At 43.7% G+C, this 18694-nt stretch overlaps 1 protein-coding gene and 1 long non-coding RNA gene across 4 annotated transcripts; one reads left to right on the forward strand and one right to left on the reverse strand.

Annotated features, from left to right (window-relative positions):
* Positions 1 to 1073: 1073 nt before the first annotated feature.
* On the forward strand, positions 1074 to 3159 carry LOC111859738 (uncharacterized). The gene is made up of 3 exons (XR_002841882.2): positions 1074 to 1391; positions 1578 to 1688; positions 1973 to 3159. It is a non-coding gene; the product is annotated as an uncharacterized lncRNA (long non-coding RNA).
* LOC111859737 (somatostatin receptor type 5-like) lies at positions 3134 to 18352 on the reverse strand. Of its 3 annotated transcripts, XM_023842711.2 has the most exons (3): positions 17987 to 18352; positions 8112 to 9525; positions 3134 to 6301 (listed from the first exon to the last, which is right to left on the reverse strand). In XM_023842711.2, exons 2-3 carry the CDS (start codon positions 9493 to 9495, stop codon positions 6285 to 6287), a joined length of 1401 nt encoding a protein of 466 aa, XP_023698479.1. In that variant the 5' UTR covers positions 9496 to 9525; positions 17987 to 18352; the 3' UTR covers positions 3134 to 6284. The 3 variants fall into 3 exon arrangements, with proteins under 3 accessions (XP_023698479.1, XP_023698478.1, XP_072568070.1); XM_023842710.2 differs by lacking the exon at positions 3134 to 6301 and having other exon boundaries at positions 7259 to 9525; positions 17987 to 18351; XM_072711969.1 differs by lacking the exons at positions 3134 to 6301; positions 17987 to 18352 and adding an exon at positions 16456 to 16745 and having other exon boundaries at positions 7259 to 9525.
* Positions 18353 to 18694: the final 342 nt, after the last annotated feature.

Below are 18694 nucleotides of genomic sequence, written 5' to 3' on the forward strand. Positions count from 1 at the left end.
ACGCCTGGCGCGGAGTCTGTCTCTCGTCAAACAGTGGTCTGACAGGCACGGCCTGAGCCTCAGTGCTGCTCATTATAAGCTGGGTGGCACTGAGAAACAGGGAGTAACATTTTAATATCACCTGACATCGCTGTCAAGGCACTTTGCTTATGGTGGCTGCTTGCTGCTACTCCTTTTCACTTTTAGTGGAAATGACCCCCTCCCCTCAGGGAAGCCTATTGGGGATGTTGAGTTTGGCCTCTGGAATGTAAAAGCTGCAGCAGTAATGACATTTTCGCTGAGGTTTCTTTGTAATGTACCATCTTCTAAATGAATTTATCAACCATTAGCATGTCTCTGGTTGGGTGATCAGTGGATGCAGACAGGAGTCAGTTGAGTACCCCTGATATAGCTGGTAGATGTATCTGTGAATAGGAGATTTAGTTACTCAGACCTAACTAGGGGAATGGTGGTAGAAGGGGATGTTTTTAATATATCTTTTTTTTATTGGGGGGTCATCTACATGAACTAGGGTTGCCACCTGTCCCCGTTTTTCCCGGGACAAGAATTCCTTTTTCTTCCCGGTCATGTTTATATACAGTATCTGTACACGGGTAAAAACGGTTGAAACATCAGCGACGATCGGCCACGTTTATACTTTTATTTGATTGGCGGCAAACGTGCGAAAGCTTATTTTATTACTTATCAGCAGCGCCGGCTGTCGCTCTGCCGCAGCATCGCCATTCACCACCCCAGCGCAGCTTAAATTGCTAGCTAGAGGTAACGTTAGTTTTTTAAAAAGGAACTTTATTTATTTTGCTAGTTTTCTGAAAAGGGGGTGGCGTGTCGGGCGAGGAGGACAATAAAACATCGGATGAGCCACCAGCATCAAAAAGGCGATTTACAAAATACAACGTAGTGAGGGCGAAAAGAGAAAACTCTTCTGAACGGATAAAGTCCAACCAAATAGACTTGGGGGGGGGGGAGGGTTTCCACAAAGCAGAATTTCCTAGTAAGCCGGATAGTTTAAGCCAAACGTGAAAACTGTCCAATAGGAGGAGAGGTAGGCGACCTTCCTATTGGACAATCCTTACATCTGGCTTAAGTTATCTGGCTAATCAAAAAAGACTGCACTGTGGAATACCCCCCCCCTCCCCGCACTTGTGTTTTGTGTCCAGCCAAAAATCCAGTTAAATAGGAAGGAAAAGCAGCGCTAAAAATTATGCAAAACGAAGTAGCACCACCGTGTTGTATTAAGCAAACGCAAAAATCTACCCCTTGCAACTTTTGGTCAAAGCAGAGCATCAAGTTAGATTAAACTTTATCATGCTTGGAGTTTAAAGTATTCACCGAGGGACAGCAGGGACTTCTGCAGGCGGCGAAAAGGGATGAGAAATACACACGGAAAATAGGTGAGAGTGTCAGTGTTAAGCTGTCCGAATTCATTAAGTTAAAAGGTGTATAATTTTTCATAATACATATAATAATGTTCTTACTGCTAAAGGGAGTATATCTTCGGACATATTAATTAGGGTTAGGTTGCATAATAGATTATAATATAAAATTATATTCTGAGTGTGTATATACTGTTTTTACAGTCATGCCCGGCCGGCCCATGGAGCTGGGGGTTAAGGGCCTCGCTCAAGGCCCCACAGATGTGAGTATTCTGCTGAGGCTGGCCTCAAGTCGGAGACCTTCCACTCACTCGTGTAAGTGTTAGGTAACGTGTTCATGAAAGCATAGCACCTTGAGGACAAATTTTCTCAAGAACATTAGAATCCCTTTTATTTGCCAAGCACATTCACGAGAAGCTGTAAGGGATGTTTTTTCTTTTTTTTTTTGTGGTGTTACACACAGAAACATACACATGCTAGGGCACGCAGAAATATGACAATTATGGGGATAAATAAATATATAAATGGATGAATAAATAAATAAAATGAGAGTGGTACAAAATATAGGCATAGGGCTGCACTGGTTTACTTTTGTGCAGGTGGCTGCCTGGAGATAAATGAGGTCATGGGAATGTGTAAAGCATAAGCAGCAGAATATGATGAGGAGGTAAGCTATTACGTACACCAGGGGTAATGGGTGAGTGGTAAGTGGAGGTACAAAATGTGTTTCTGTGGTTTCGGACTCATCGGAAGGTCTTCAGTTCAAACCAGGTGGCTGGCAGAGTGATGTCACTGTTGGGCCCCTCAGCAAGACTGAGCCTGTCTGACCCTGTTCTCTGGTCCTCACTAGTAAATTAGGGGTTCCTGACCACAGCTGGTGACCATGTAGACCATATATAGATGGGTGGTCTGTGATGTTTGAGTCTATCTGTCTAACTGTCCTGTTTCTTCACCTTTTCGGAGAATTGTGGTCTTCTCCAAAGCACTGGGTCTTCCTGCAATAAGCCCCAAATAAAACAGCTTCAGTCTGCTCGGAGCTTCTTGTTTGTTTGTCCTGCAGTACATAGAATTCTCCTCAAGCTCCAAAGTTCAAAGGCATCGATACTCTTCCTCCCTCTTTTTGTTGTTCTGCTTCCACATCCATAACAAGTCACAGGAAATATCTTTTTATGAATAAATCTGATCTAAGTCCTTAGAGATAAGTCAGTAACTTTGAAGATTTTTTTTTCTATACTGTAGGTCCTTCAATGTCTATACAGTCCTTTCAGTCCAGCTTCTCTCGTTGTATGTTCTGTATACATGTGAAATAGGTCTGGTGATAGTACACGTCCTTTCTAACACCTTTGCCAATGTGGGACCACTCCGCTTCTCCATGTTTCATCCTGACTGTGGATTTTTGTCCAGACCTTCTTTAGAAGGACAATGAGATGTTCTGGTGCACCAATATTTCAGAAAGTATTCCATTCCACAATTGAAGACTTGGTTGTAGCAAATATAGCACATGTTAACATCTATACTGCATTCCTTTTCTGGTATTCCTTTGCTTTTTGGACTATCCATTGTGTGTCAGCAATAAAGTCTCTTATTCCTCTACCTTTCCTGCATCCAGCTTGTATATCTGGTAGTTGTCTTTCAGTGTTGGCTTTTATCTACATTAAATGATCCTTGGCATAATCTTGCTGGCATGTAATATAATGTTTAATATTTTTTTTTATTAACTCATTTGGGGAATATGGGTAATCACTAAATTCTCTTGGTTGTTGTGACTACTGTGATCTCTTGTGTATTTCTTACTGCCTTGACCATACCTGTAAGATTAAGATTAAAATTAAAATTAACTTTATTGATCCCAAGGGGAAATTCTGGATTCCTGTAGTGCTTGACTGTAATAGGTAAGAAGATGTTGTGCTATAAATTAGCACCTATATGGTAGTCCTTGATGTAAACAGAGACAGACCCAGCGGCCAGACGGCTCCTCATTGGCCCCCCTGAGTTTTGGGGTGGTCGTCACCCTGGTGATCCTGACGCCAAGACGATGATGCGGCTGCGGTGTTGCCCGCACCTCCATCTGACTCAATCAGCAGAAGTTGCTGTCACTTACTCAGTTATTTGAGGCGTGACTCATGCAATTCAGGTTCATGCGACTTGCTGACAGATGAACGTCTTTGAGGTAGCTCTGGATCCCCTAGCAGTAGTGCGGTGGACACTAAAGCTATGCAATCTGTCAACCACAAACCAGAACCTTGGGTTGATGTGTCCAATTAAATGTAATGTGTGATCGAGACTGATTTGTTTATGCATCAGTGGGCAGCAGAGTCACTTAGTGTGTAACATTGTCAACAATTAAATCCCTAGTCGGGGGGTCGAATCCGGCCAAATGAATTGTGTGATTGGGTTCTGTTCGCCTTGTGTCTATATGGCTTTCCTCCAGAACCATATGTGCATAAGTCCATTGCTTATGTTTTGTGAGTGTGTCACATCCCCTGTGTGATGTGCTTTCCTCGGATTGGCTTCAGGCTACCTGCTACCTTGGGCAAGTGGTTGAAAGATGGATGTATGGATGATTCTGAACTAGAATTGCAACTTCCCAGGTATTTAGGTATCAACCACAGTCCGAAGACGACACGTTGCAGAAAGATTAGCTGCCGGCCTGTGAGACTCAATCATAGCGATCTTTCTCAGTCTGTTTAAAAACTGTTTGATGGGATCTGACATTTCCCATAATTCATAAACTAAATTCAGATCAGCCACTGGGAGGAACTGGTCATCCTTTTCATATTGGTAATGTTTTTCAGTTTCTTTGTCAACTGACCTTATAGATATTTATTTTATGCAAACCCAGATGGACTTTATGGTTATTTATCACCAAACAAAATTTGGCAGCTTTGGTAGTATATAGGAAAAAAGGCGAAGGGTCTTAGCCGCTAGGACAGATGGGAGAATGAATCTGAGAACTGCGTATTAAAGAGGTCCAGCGAGAAATATGAATTCTTTAGGAAATCCTCAAGTCTAGCTCCTATCAACATATTGCCGTCTCATTACCATGTTAGATAATGAGCATTTGGGGAATATTGGTGGTGGGAATGAAATAACGTCAGTTTATCTTATGAATAATAAGGTGTAACAAATACTTTATTTTATGCTTCTAATTGTAATTAAAAAACATGTTATAAAACCATCGGTGATTAAATAGTTATTTACAATATGTGTAGATATCTTTATGTCCTATTATGCTGTTAAAGAATGGTCCTGTCTAACTGAAAATTACTTTATTCAGAATGATTTTATTCAAAAATGGTTTCATTCAAACGGAACATCGATAAGAAAGAAATTGGAGGATATTATATCGTGGCAAATTATTAAGATTCTGGGTTTTCTTGGGTATTTCATTCAAAGAGCTTGTTAAAAGATGTTTAAATCAAGAACACAATAGCCCTTGCTTTAGTCAATTAGGGAAATCAGTTCCAATTATCTTCCTCCTTTTTCAGCTTCATCCATATTTATGTGCATATTGTGTGTAAGTGTATTTCAGAGGGTCAGTACAATTTATTTGGATCTTAGTATTTTTCAGTTCTTTGAACTAAATTCTAAAAAGTTGTTTTAAAAAGAGTTGGCAAAGAAACAAAATTAAATTATGTATCAGAAGAAGTAATTTGAATATTTTTATGCACTCCACTGAACCACTAACAAAGAGAATATATCCCCACGGTTGTACATATTGCCTCTGAACCTTGTGGAGAATAAGCCATCAGCAGAAAAAAATCAAATGTTATTGTTACTTCTCCAACACCATTGTTTGTAAAGCTGTTTATTTTATTTTTTTATTTTTTGCTCTAAGGCAAATCATTAATAATATTGGCTAAGCAACAAGCAGTGTGTAATTTATAAAGAAAACCTAGCCACATATTTCTGGTTTAAGGTAACTATATTCAGATCTTTCTACCAGCTACCTAGGTCAATTGTATTTAATTGTTGAACAGTGCTTGTTCTATTAAAGAGATGCAGATGAATACAATCTGGCACGGAACACAGTCTTTCACCAGATCGATCACCATGTGATTCATTGGACATGCTCTAGAGAGCCACTTCCCCAACCGGACATGTGGTGCTTGCAGATAACATGGTAACTGGCCCTTCCAAACAGAGACGTTCAATCATTGAGTCATTGAGATGGCGTGTAACATACTTCCAGCCTAGTCTGTGGTTCTCCCCTTTTGCTGATTGTTCTGCCGTGTTCTGCCTCAAATCAGACAAGCCCAGCTGCCACCTAAAAGGTCAGCTTTCTCATGTGTATATCTTTGATGTCTTATGATGCTCAAATGATTCTTGATTGTTCTTGTGCACCACATTTCTTCCTTGTTATTCCTTAGACTCTTTGTTCCTCTGCTCTCTGCTCTGCAGGGTTAGGGCCATTCCGGAATGCATTCATCAATTCCAGTCCAAATCAGGAAATGGAACTGGAGTTGGGATTGGAAAAAAGACTATGGAGAACATATTGAATTCGAATTTCAGGGAGATTTAAATTCGAACTCCAGTTCCATTTCCTGATTTGGACTGGAATTGATGAATGCATTCCGGAATGGCCCCAACCCTGCTGCTCTGCCTTCATTTTATGCCTTTCCTCGAAAACTGCGTACACAGCCTTCCTGAAATGTGGTCTGTGGTCTTACTCTGACTGAACAATGCTTTCATTTGCAGTGATAACATGCAACTTAAGAACAAGCTCAGTCTCTGTATATATATAAGTCTTTAGTGCCAGCATTCTGTGGCAGATTTCAGTGGTCCTGTAAAGGAAGTGAATCCTGCGTCACTGCACAGTACTCCAAGCCAGCAGCGCAGTGTAGGAGTGATGGGTTTCGGCCAAGGGGAGAAAAGAAGCAGGACTAACAGTCTGTCTCCATATTTTCCCCTTCAGTGTCCGTGAGCATCTGCAAGCAGCACACAAATCGCTCAGGATGAAAGCATTTCACCCGACCTAACAGTCATAGACTGATTTCATTTGACAAGCTTAGCCTTAGTCTTGTTCTGTGTGTGTTTGTGTGTGTGTGTCGGGGGGGGTGGTCTGGGGTCTAACTCTCCCTGGAAGAGCGGGTCAGGTCACTGAGTGTATTTATATTGATTTTTGATTTCTTTCACGTCGCCTTGAATCTACATTTACATTGATGTCTTCCCATCTGCACTGTCCCCAGTAACGCCGGCCCTAATGCTTACCGCAAATCCACAACCCACAGTCCCTACCAGTTTATTTGTCCCCCCATCCGGCGTTGAAGCTGCAGGCCCCAAGTTTCATGCCGTTTGTTTCCATCTAAACAGCTCCTGGATTTGAGTTATGTTGGCCTCATTCCTGCTCAATCTTCTCTTTTCCTCAAAAAGGCAGAAATGTCTAACAAACCTGTTCTTGGCTGCGAAATTCCTGTATCATTGGACGCTGTGTGCTGAGTGCTGACCCAGCCCAGAATGCTTGTGCACGCCTTAAACGATGTCACAGCAGGGTTGCAGTCTCAATCTGGCGTATTTTCAAAAGAATTCACAATATATTTTAATTTTTAATCTTCCTTTTGAAGCCTCTCTGAAACGCCTTAGGACTGAGTCCCGAAACTGGTCAACACGTACAGTGGAATTTTCCAGATTATGATGAAAAACAGTCATTTACTTTATCGCTAAAGCATTCTTTTCCAGGCTATTTGGAGCCACCAGGCCTGTCTGGTAACTGGTACACTTTAAAATAGGTTCTTGGGAGATCTTGCAGTAAACATTTCATATTCTGCAGCATTTTGTTTGCAGTGTGTCAAGTGTGGCCTCCCCATACATTATTTATTCCCAAGATGCACTTGACACAGTCTATCCATAATTTAATGTTTCAGTCATAAATATTTAATAAACAATTTAACTTGTTTTTTTTATTTATTTAGTCATTAGAACAATTACATAAATTCCCATAAAAAGCCAAAATGTCAACTGAGTCTTTCCAGTCAACATGCAAAACTAAACTCACGTCAAATGTTTGTTGTGATACCTTTGCATTGAAATCAAGAGGCAAACTACAGATGAAATATTAAATGCACAATACCTATTTATAAAAGATAAAAAAAACAAGCCCATCACACATAGCTGCCCTTTTTGGCATAAGTGTCCGGTCAGTACACTTCAAATCAGGAGCTGTAAAGATGACATGTTATTAAAAATGTCTGGGTGCTAACTATACAAGCTGCGATCTTCTCCAGTACAACTGGTCGAATTCCAGTTCCGGAGTAAATAGACAGTGTCAAAGTCAAAAAATGTTCTGTATGTGAAGATCCAGTGTTTTCCATTTCGTTTGATATGCCACAACACAGACAAGAAGCTAAAAGAACGAAAGTATCCTACATGTTAGCATTATGAATAAATAACTTGTTCTTCACAGCAAAAAACAGCATAGACAATACATTTAAAAGAAGTAACACGTCATACCTGTCCATAGACTTATTGATAAATCCTGAATAATTACCGAGTAATGTGAGCATTTGTCCATGATTACATGTTGAATATGGCGAGCTGACAGCTGTGACTAGATTGCTGAATTGATTTGTCATTTTCCAGCACAGGGTAAATTATCCATCCAAGACATTACTTGGAAGATGATTCTATATGATATCATACTGGTGTGGGTTGAGGAACAGCTCCTTTCACATTACAGATAACTGATCTCCAGCATTGTGTTTTTCTCAATTGGTTCCTCAGGCAGGGGTTTGAAATTACCGTTCTTGGTTCCGTTGAGCATTAACGGGATTGTGCTGACACCCCCAGAGCCGGGCTCTTTATCCACGGCCTCCCTCTCGTTAATCCTTTGCTCTGAGGGGAGCAGCCCTGCCATTTTACCCCGCTGTAGAAACGGGTTCCTGGCACTTTCTGGCTGTGTGCTTCCGTTCCCGTTCTGTGTGATCCTGCAGATCTCAGTCATCTCGGTCGCTTCCTCTCTGTCGTCCTCGTCCACGGCTGTGGTTTCTCTCAGGCTGTCCCTCCGCTCCAAGGCCCTCCTCCTTTCCCCGGGATGCTGCGACTGATCTGTTCCCAGCTCCTCCCGGCAATCCACCTTACGTGAGGAGCGGCACAGCGCTTTTCGAAAGCCCCGCTTGAAGTTGTCTGAGAGGAAGCCGTATAGTATGGGATTGGCACAGCTATTAGCGTAGGACAGCACTACCACAAAGTAGTACAATCCTCTGAATTCCCCTGGTAGTATCAGTACCAGGTTTATGATGTTAAGGGCGTAGAATGGCAACCAACAAAACACAAACACTGCAACCACAATGATAACCATTCGGGTGACCTTGCGTTCAGATTTTTTGCGTTTGCTCGAAGTGGCACGGACCTTCTTTCCTGCACTGCGGACCTTGACCACAATAAACAAATAGCAGAGAGAAATCACCAGAAGCGGGCCGAAGAAGCCGACAGTGGACGTGTAGATGATGAATGTCGTCTTCCAGATGTCCGCGGGCTCGGGCCAAATGATGTTGCAAGTCCCCGTGTCCTTGAGAACATCGGCAAAGATTACCACAGGCAGCACCACGATGAAGGATACCACCCATATCGTCAGGTTCACGGCCTTAGCTGCTTGGGGCTTGCGCCATTTGGACGAGCGGATGGGGTGCACCACTGCCAGGTAGCGGTCGATACTCATCATTGTCAGGCAGAAGATGCTGGTGAACTGGTTGATTCCATCCACGGTCATCACCAGGCGGCACATGAACGAGCCAAAGGGCCAGGTGAGAAGAGCGTTCTGGACGGCCAAGAAGGGCAGGCCCAGCATGAAGAGCTCATCGGCGATGGCGAGATTCAGGATATAGATATTGGTGACGGACTCGGTCTTCGAATAATGCAGGACAATGTGGATGACCAAGGTGTTTCCGCCAAGGCCAATGATGCAGACTGTAATGTAGATAAGAGGGATGAGTATGCCTGCCACGCTAGGGCCAAAACCACCGCCCACACTGGTGGCATTCAGGAAAGTGTCATTTAGGAAGGTTGGAGACTGGGAGAGGCTGGTATAGTGGGGAAAGGTGGTACTGTTCCCCCATAAGTCTAGAAGAGTTGGGTTCACATCTGATCTTGGGGGAAGCTCCATGGAGGTAGTGGGGAGAAGCATTGGATCTTTGTCAATGATGACCCATTAGTCCTGGAAGGGAAAAGGCAAAGGGATCAGTCAGAGTCACACCACAAAGGTCATGCGTTTCTTCTGTCATCAATCATTTTGTAATTGTACGGCTGATATCAATGATTGCATACATTTACAATCAATGAAGAAATTTTCATGGATTCAGAGTCTTTGTGACCAGCGGGACTGTTTACTGGTTATTCAAACAGCCCACATACAGTCACTCTCGAATGATCCACTAAGGCTACGCACGGAAAGGAAAATGACAGAAAACATTAGACGGACATTTGAGATCTGAGAAATGGAAGCACTGGTGCATTTTGTGGGCCCCGTCTGTGGGTGTTGCTGCCACCTAGGAGGTGAGATTTCCATGCATGCTTATGGACTGAGATTTATTCCAACGGCCCGTCTGCTGCTGCAGCTCAGGCTGAACGGAAAAAATACACTTTCTTTGCACGGTAACAGCTTTTTTCAATAACCATTTCAAAATTCATATATTCCGAATCATCAGCTATTTCCGAATTTCATTTCCCTGTAAACCCGGTATATATATCAATATACTTCCATCCATCCATCCATCCATCCATCCATCCATCCATCCATCCATCATTCATTACTACAGATTCTGTTCTCTATTTTCAATCTTCAACACGCTTTTGTGGCTGTCGATGTACCTCGTCCCTGTGCCCGCACCAGAATGGCTAATAATTCACATTCTATTGCCATTAAGGCTGAGTGACTGAACAGGGTGGCGAGAGTGTGTGGTGCATTTAGCCCAGAAATGGGCGGCCTTGTCTTTCCGCTTATGGGGCTCTGCAAATTCACGCCTCCAAGTTCTTGTGGATGGAGTCACACGTTTGGAAGGATAATTTTTAACACGTGTTCACGCACACACACTTGTACCCAGGGTCAAACTTGGGGGGGGGGGGGGGGAATGCCGATAGGGTGGGAAAACAAGCACGCCCCGTCTGCAGGTGTGTGGCGTCTGCGTACGAGCCTCCGCTTGCATCCTTTTAATACTGCAGAACGGTCCCTTGTACACCACGTGGGCGTATTGCTACAGTAATTGTTAGATAACGCCGCCTGATTTGGAACAGAGCGCCGGTCGGCTGGACCGAAGCGCAATCAGGCCATAATCGTACCATCTGGGACAGTCATTTTCAGACATGCCAGGAATTTGCCAGCATCACACAGAATTTTGAGCTGCGGAGACTGAGCATGGCGACACAGGGGTGAACCAACTGCTCTCGGGCAGAAACACCGAATACGACAGCACCGTCTAACCAATTATGCCCGATTACACTTTATAACAACCTAAGCCTTTGCTCCCTTCACACACACACACATACAACACACCACCTACCCAACAATACTCTCCACACATTTGGGATACCCTTCGATTTACGTCTTGGCATAAATGATGGGGGATGCCTGTCTTTGTTGGTCTTGTTGCTGGTCAGTAGTTATTTTGTTGTAACTATAGTGAATGTAACTATAGTGAACGTAACTATAGTGACACAGCTCAGGCAGTGTCCATCGTCAGTTTAGTCCTTAAGGGTGAATAGAGGTAAGGTAATGCATCAGCAGACAACTGGATAGATGGTTTTGATCACTGTACACTATTCAAGGATCCCGTTTCCCGTTGAGCCTTTTCTTCCACCCTTTAAATCCATCCTTCCCTTTCAACCCAGACACAAAAGTCACAAGCTGTTTTGTTAATCAGTGTATTTATTTCTGCTATTGTATATACTGTGTCTGTCTCTTGTTGGAAAGAAGAGGAAGTTTCTGAGAACAATGTATGCATTTGCAAAATAAATTTCAAACATACAACAGTGGGTTATGCACAGTAGAGTCTGTAATGTACTATAAATGGAAACAAGATTTTTTTCATTATTATTAAGAATCAAACACACCTCCGCAATCGTGGGCTTTAAACTGGCACCCAGCTCTGCGTGAGCTTGCATGCTCCCCTCGCGTTTACACCAGGCTCTCTGCCAAACTCAATGCAGTTCAGTTCAGATATACGTCTTTGCATGTGGCCTGCGGTGGATGGATGACCCCCCCGCCCCCTCCTTTGCCTGTGATTTGTGGGACAGGGTCTGATCACCACAAGCTAAACAGGCAAGAACTTGGAGCAAACAGACAAACCTTTTTGTTACATCTAACATCAATGTCTGGTGAAAGACAATGTTTTTAACACTTAACGCCCGACATAACACCCCATTTACAAACTTAAGTCTCTCTTTTATACAGTATTGTGTGGACATTTCAACTGTTTAACTGTATTATTTACATCAGCAGTACATTCATCCGGTTTCCTGTCACCCACTGAACAATCCAAACATTTTCCCATAAACCTGTGAAAACCCCTGGCTTATTACAATTTCTTCACCATCAGAACCAATCATAAACTGCTATTAAATTCACACAAAAAAGGCTTCAGTAGGTACTGAGGGTAGACCGGCCATGAAAAAGCCAGAACATGATGATGAAGTAGTTTCATTACTGTTTGAAAACCTTAGGTAGACATTTTAATCTGAGCTTTATGGAACCTCAATTGTGATCTGGACTGGCCTTGCAACTGAGGTAGAAAACTCGGTGTGTGGCAAATAGTGACACTCCTATGGTGCTTTGCTAATGATCACATGGATTCTCAAGGAACAAAGAAAAAGGCGTATAATTCAGTCCCATTTATCTACAGCACGTCCATTTTTATTTATTTCTGTGCAGTGTGTTGTTGGTGCTCATTTTGTCTGAACACAGTCAGTGCATATAAGATATAAATCCATCTTCCAAACGTTTATCCAGGAAAGGGTATCTGTGAGCTTAGAGGCAACTCCAGGAAGCTCAGGGCACGAGGTAGGGGACACCCTAGACAGTATATTTACCGAGCCACATACCTTTGTACCTGGTGAGGCACCTGAACAGTGTTTCCCAATCCGGTCCTTGGGGTCATTTTGCGGACTGTCTAGCAGGGAGCTGAAGGAGCAAAAAACGTGGCCTGACTGGGGATCCCTGAGGACCGGGTTGGGAAACACTGACTTAGAGGAAAGCTAAAGAAACAGGGGGAGAAAAACGGAAGCCCCCTAACCATGAAGGTGTGAAGTTACAGTACAGTGCAGGCAATTAATGTAGCACATGCAGTCAGGGTAGAAAAACATACGGTTTGGCACTGTCACAAAGGCGTGATACTGTGCCAACAGGGATTAATTGCCGAGGCTCGAGATGAAGGAGGATTGCAGAAGAACAAACAGGACGAGAAACGATGTCACCAACCATGTCTTACCCTTGCAACTTATCTACAGAAAATACCAACAGCAGATACGTCTCCAGTGAGAAACAAGCCTGCGATGGATTCATGGCTGCCAGGGCGATTGTTTCCTTGCCCATATAACCGTCAAGCAAGGCCTTGCTCGTTGACTAATTAGCGCACCCTGAACTGTGGACAGGACAGAGCCAAACGGGAGCACAGAAAGGCGCTTATCATGGGTGGTCAAGCACTCCCCTCGCTGCCTCGACTCAGGCACTATGTGCAAGTGTGAGCAGCCCAGATGTATCTGCCTGGCTGCCCCATCAGCATCTAATTGCCCAGGAGTTGGTCGTCCTGCCCACAGACTGCAGCTTCCGAAGAGTAATACACACTCTGCGGTCCGTCCGTCTCCCCTCGAGCACCCCCCCCCCCCACCTGGCGTCACTGGAATAAACTGACATCTGTTTCAGGAAAAAATATATAAAAACCCATAGGATACTTCAGGACATGACAGGGCAGTTTTGGGGAAGGTGAAGCTTTGACAGTCCCCAGAGGGCAAGCTTAGGTCCACTGTGCAGCAGTACATTCAGGAAAAGCAGAGGCTGGTCTGTGGGTCTGAGCCTTAGCGAGCGAGTGGAGAGGAGGACTCATGCCACATTCCTGCCCGCTGCACAGTTTAGCAGATCAGGAAGTCAGACATAATTGGTTTGGATTTTGTTTCTCAGTCAAACTCTTGATATGGTAATCTCCCTCACCCCCGTTCAATTGGGCTAAGTGAAAAATGCTTTAAGAAAAAAACAAAATCCATATGATTCACTTTTCCTGTTGCATGCAAAGGAGAAATGCCACCGGGCACAGAAAAAATAACAGGCACCGTGGATGAGGTGCGAGTTTAGAGCACTCCTGTGGCAGAGCAGATGGCAAACCTCATACGGGCACAGGTGCGGACACTTAACGACCCGATTAAAAAAGCGGCTCCGCGCGACAGGAAGCACGTGGCACCGGCTTCTGCATGCCGCGGGCTTTTGTGTTGCGAGCTTGATGGGACGTTCTGTTCAATTACGAGTCAGCGGAGCCGCGGATCCGCCAGCCGTCTCTCTGTACGCGATCACCTTCAAGCAAGAGGCACCCCGCCTTGCCCCAAATAATACATGCGGGGAGGGCAGGGAGGAGGGTGCAGGGAGGAGGGGCAGGGGCTCGGCAACACAATCGACCGTCATTTTGAAAGTAAGGCCAGCTGTGTGTAGCATACCGGAGCTGAGATGTTGGGCGTCACTCAAGCGTGTGCAGCGCACTTGCTGGAAAATGACTTGCAGCAATGCACTTCAGTAAGGCTAAGCTAATTCCAGGTCCTCACTAACCACAGTACTTCTTTCTATGTCTGCTCAGTACCTTGAATTTTCCTTGCCTGTTGTCATTTAATTGACCATTTCTTAAGGATTATAATCATGTTTAGATGATTCTAAGGGGCAAAACACTCTGGTGTTCCATTAAACCATTAAAAGCCTGGATTATTAAAATATTCCCAGACTTCAGGAACATGAAGGAACATGGCATAAATCAACAGCGTATCAATCTCAAACTATGATATGCTAGTCACATAAAAACAGAACAAGATGGCAGTGTTATAGCTGAATGCTAGAGCCCTTGAAGCAACAGGAAGTAGCTTGTACGTGTCACATGTCTCTTGACATTGCAGTCACATGACGTGTGCCATTCGTCATTAGCCATAGCTTCCTGGAGGAATTGTCCATTCAGTGAGAGTCTAATGCAAGTGGATTTTGTTGGAGTGAAGATAGCAGTGGAAGAGGAACTGGAGTAAAGTCCAGTGAAATGGATGCACCAAATATATTTTCTTTTCAGAGCCACAGAATGGGAGAAATTAAGGTCCAATCTGATTTTGTAAGTTCATCCACTTTTCAAGCCTTTTTGTTTTTTACCAAACGCATACCTGGAAACAGGAAAATCAGCCTCATGTTTGTTCGGTCCCTGACGGCACTTGCGGCCTCAGGGGGTGGAAACAGAGACTCACCAGGTGAAGCCTGTGGCCATTCTCCCCCCCCCCCCCCCCCCCCCCATCAGCTTGCCATGCTCCACACGTTCTGCCTGTGTGTCATTAATCACTCCCCTGCCTGCTGTTTGATCACAGCAGGGGAGGCTGGAAAACAGCCCCAGTCCTCCCAGTCCACACCCTGTCTTCACCTTGACCTGTGCTGTGTTCCGTTTACCTCAAAAGTCAGAAGTCAGAGCTGGGAATGACGTTAACCGCATTCAGAACAAGTAGCCAGCTTAGCCATTAGCAGTACCAGTTTTAGCCAAGTTCATTGTTAGCCATTGTTAGCAATACGACTTGATAACGCATTACAAGGTATTTTGCACATACAAACACTGCAGCGACACGTCCATAGATGGAGGTTTGTGCAGTACTCTGTGTGCAACCGATTAAATGAAGTATGAACAGTTGATTACTACAGCTTTTTACTGTCAAAGGATGCATGGAGCAGCCATCTTGAATTCTGAGGCTGGGGTTATAGAGGTTCATCTGTCTTTCCGAGTCAGAATTCCGACTTCAGGGGCATCCCAGCTGAATTTTCCCACTAAGCACTAGGAAATTCCAAGACATGAGTTGAAATGGAACGCGACATTAATCTCTTGTTTTTTCCTGAATCAAGCGTCGAAACTAAATGCACTGTGAAAATCTGCTTAGCTACAACATAACCTTGGTTCAGATCATCCTTCATAGAGTCTGTTGTTTTTGATGCAGGTAAATAAATGGTTGCTCCACATGATGTAACTGAGATTAGCAGGCCCCTCATTTTCCTCATTAACAGACGAGGCTCAGGACCCGGAGGACCACTGAGGAAATTTCCAGAAAGCTTTAAGGAAAATGGAACGACCTCTGTGCACTTCTGCCCCAAAACAACTGTCAAACATCAGACAGGAATCAAGGGACCAAATCGCAAGCAAAGTATATTAGACAATTTTTGGCAAACATATTTGAAACTCTGCAAAGGGGGCATTATCAGGCGATACAGCCAAGGCAGGAAGGCATGAGCCACCCGGATCGGCAGCAGGAAACGGAAAAACCCAAACTGCTGAAGGGACAGAACTGCAATTGAGTGAAATGCCGTTTCGGCAGACTGTCAGCTGGAGAGAGTCGCGTGCCCGTGAAGAGGCGCTAATCGTTCAGGAGAAGCATGGCGAGTGTTTACCACAGCTGCCTGCTCTCTAATCTTCCATGAAGGCAGCATCCTGATGAGCAGATGCAGCCCCTAATGTGAATTATGTGGATAAGTCCTCGATTTTATGGTCAGATCAAGAGATCAACTGTCAGATCAGAAGTTCACTCAAGTTATTAATGGTTTAATAGGTAGGGCAACAGGTTTGCTGTAGCTGTTGGTGTTCTGACACTAAGATCAAAATACCATAAGGTTATTAATACAATTGCTACTTCTGCTACTAAAATAACTATTGACACCACAACAGTATGTCCATTTCAGTTCTATACTAATTGGAGCCAGGCTGGACCAGTGGGAATGATGGTGGTATGAAACCTCCAGGGTTGTGGGTTCGAGTCCTCCCCTAGCTTTGGGTGTGGATATTACACATTCTCCCCATTTTTACATGGGCTCCTACAGGTACTCTGGTATCCTTCCATAGACTAAAGACATGTGGTTTGGGTGAACTGCTGTTTAACTTACTTAAAGTGCATGAGTTTGTGCTCTACGATGGACCAGCATCCCATCTGAGATATGGCCTGCCTCGTGGCATAATTCCTTCCAGGAATAGGCTTCAGTGTCACTTTGACCCTGTACTGAATAAGCAGTCACAGAAAAGCTTTTGCCAGGAAACACGCATTCTAAAACCAAACAAGTTTGTCCCCTGAAACCCAAATAAACTTCCAAATCTGCACACACGTGGCCCATCCGGTTGTTGCTAATGGACCTGTGTGTACTGTGTGCACATGCCGAGCTCTGCAACTCCGGCTGCCTCGGCCGATAATCACATCCAAATGGGAGTCATGGAGAAAAAGTGGGTAGTTTATGGGGGAAGTGGGCTGGTGCTGATTCATGAGTCATTGAGACAGGTTGATGCTGGGCGGAAGAACAGCAGGTGGCTGGGGATCTGTGCTGGTAACCAAAAACGTGGGTTCAAATCTCCCAAGCACAGACCCACAGCTACGTTTAGCTACATTTAGCTTTTCTCCACAAGTATCCTGTCAGTGGACAAAGTGGTAAATCAGTTGTTAGTTCTGAGTTATTTAAAATGCGAGAGTTGCTCCCAGTTCTTCGGATGTGGGTTATGGAGAACAAATTATATAACGAATGTGGCTTGTGTTTAGCACGCAGATGTTTCTGGTGTCTCAGTAAATCTGTTTCTCACACCAGAGCCAGACAGGGTTCTGCCATCCTTCCCCACTAATCCAAAAACTCTGTTGGAGAGGAGGACAGTCATGCATCCTCAGGGCTCTGCATAGGTACGGCTGCAACTCTGCTCGCATGTCTGAGGAGTTCTTAAGCTGGCCGTGTCCCAACCTGGGGGAGGCTGCACTGACACCAAAAAGAGGCCAGTCAAAGATAACATTTATCACAGGGCAGGAGGCTTACGATAACCACGGCTGTAACTTTGGATACTGTGTCCTCAACTGATATGTTGATCAGAACAGAACATTTGCTTTTTACGTTAATAAAACTGTATGTAAGCACAAACACATTCATTTGATAATGAATCATTTTGCAATAAAATATCGCTGTGACTAAACTGGAAATATTAAATTGTACTTTTTGTGTACACTTTAAATTTTTCAAAATTCATTATTACTATATTAAATAAGTACTTTCAAAGCACTGGAAACATGAGAGGAAACTGACTAATAGTAATAAAATAACTATAGCACGTTGTTAACGTTGTATAACAATGCTATGTATTACTATTTAATACACGACTAGTTTAATACATATTTAGTTCGGTTTAATAAATATCCGAGATCCGGAATGTATTGCCCTAAAGTATAAACAGCCTGCGTATTGTAGATCGTAAACATTTTACAACAGAGAAACGGTTACATACGTCTAGACCCTTAATCGATCACAAAGCTTCCGTATATATTTGACATACATTTCACGTATGTTAGTTAATTTTCACACGTGACTAAAACAATCGCCAATTTCACAGAAATGATCAAAGATATATTTCTTCCGACAATTACACCGGATTGTAAACTGAACTTACCTTTATCGGAATTTTTCGGTTTTTCCTCCCGAAGAGTCCAGGTATAAATGCATGAAAATCAACTATATCAAAATAGTTGTATAATAATAATAATAATAATAATAATAATGTATTCCACTTAAAAGTACTGTTCCTTAAAATGTGACACGAAAGGAAAGGTTGTGCGCTCCTAACTCCGCAGGTACTAGGGATGCCAAATGACTCAGTATTACTACCATCCTTCACTCGTAACCAGGTAACTGCTCTGTGGCTCGCGCGGGCGCAGGGAGTGGAATGCAAGGTGTGCGATTATCCGCTCCGCTTGTGAGCGCGCCTCTGAGTGTGTGACCGCGCCTGTATGTGCGTGGGTGTGTGTGTGTGTCTGTGTGCGCGCATACGTGCCTATATGCAGCGCGCTTACTTACATTTGCGCAAAGCGACCACGTGATGAAACTTGGTCTGCCCAATCCAGGTGACGATTTGCGTTAGTGCAAAAATACATGAATTAAATGCAAATTAAAAAAAGAGTAGTGAATTTCGCGATGTAAGATTCCGAAGTGAAAACGGCAGTGTGACCTGTACTGTGATATGAATAGTTTTCAAATCTGACTGATCTATATATTTTGTGGATTATCCGAATGATTCTGCATGCCAACGAAAGACGATGAAAATAATACCTTCATTAATAAGTATTTGGAATACTTTGATGCAATAATTTAACTTGATAAA

Source organism: Paramormyrops kingsleyae, chromosome 5 (genome assembly GCF_048594095.1).
Source record: "Paramormyrops kingsleyae isolate MSU_618 chromosome 5, PKINGS_0.4, whole genome shotgun sequence".
NCBI lineage: Eukaryota > Metazoa > Chordata > Actinopteri > Osteoglossiformes > Mormyridae > Paramormyrops > Paramormyrops kingsleyae.

Bases quoted from the DNA above. Each gene is read 5' to 3' on its own strand.
- LOC111859737 (XM_023842710.2), bottom strand. From the start codon at position 9,495: ATGCTTCTCCCCACTACCTCCATGGAGCTTCCCCCAAGATCAGATGTG.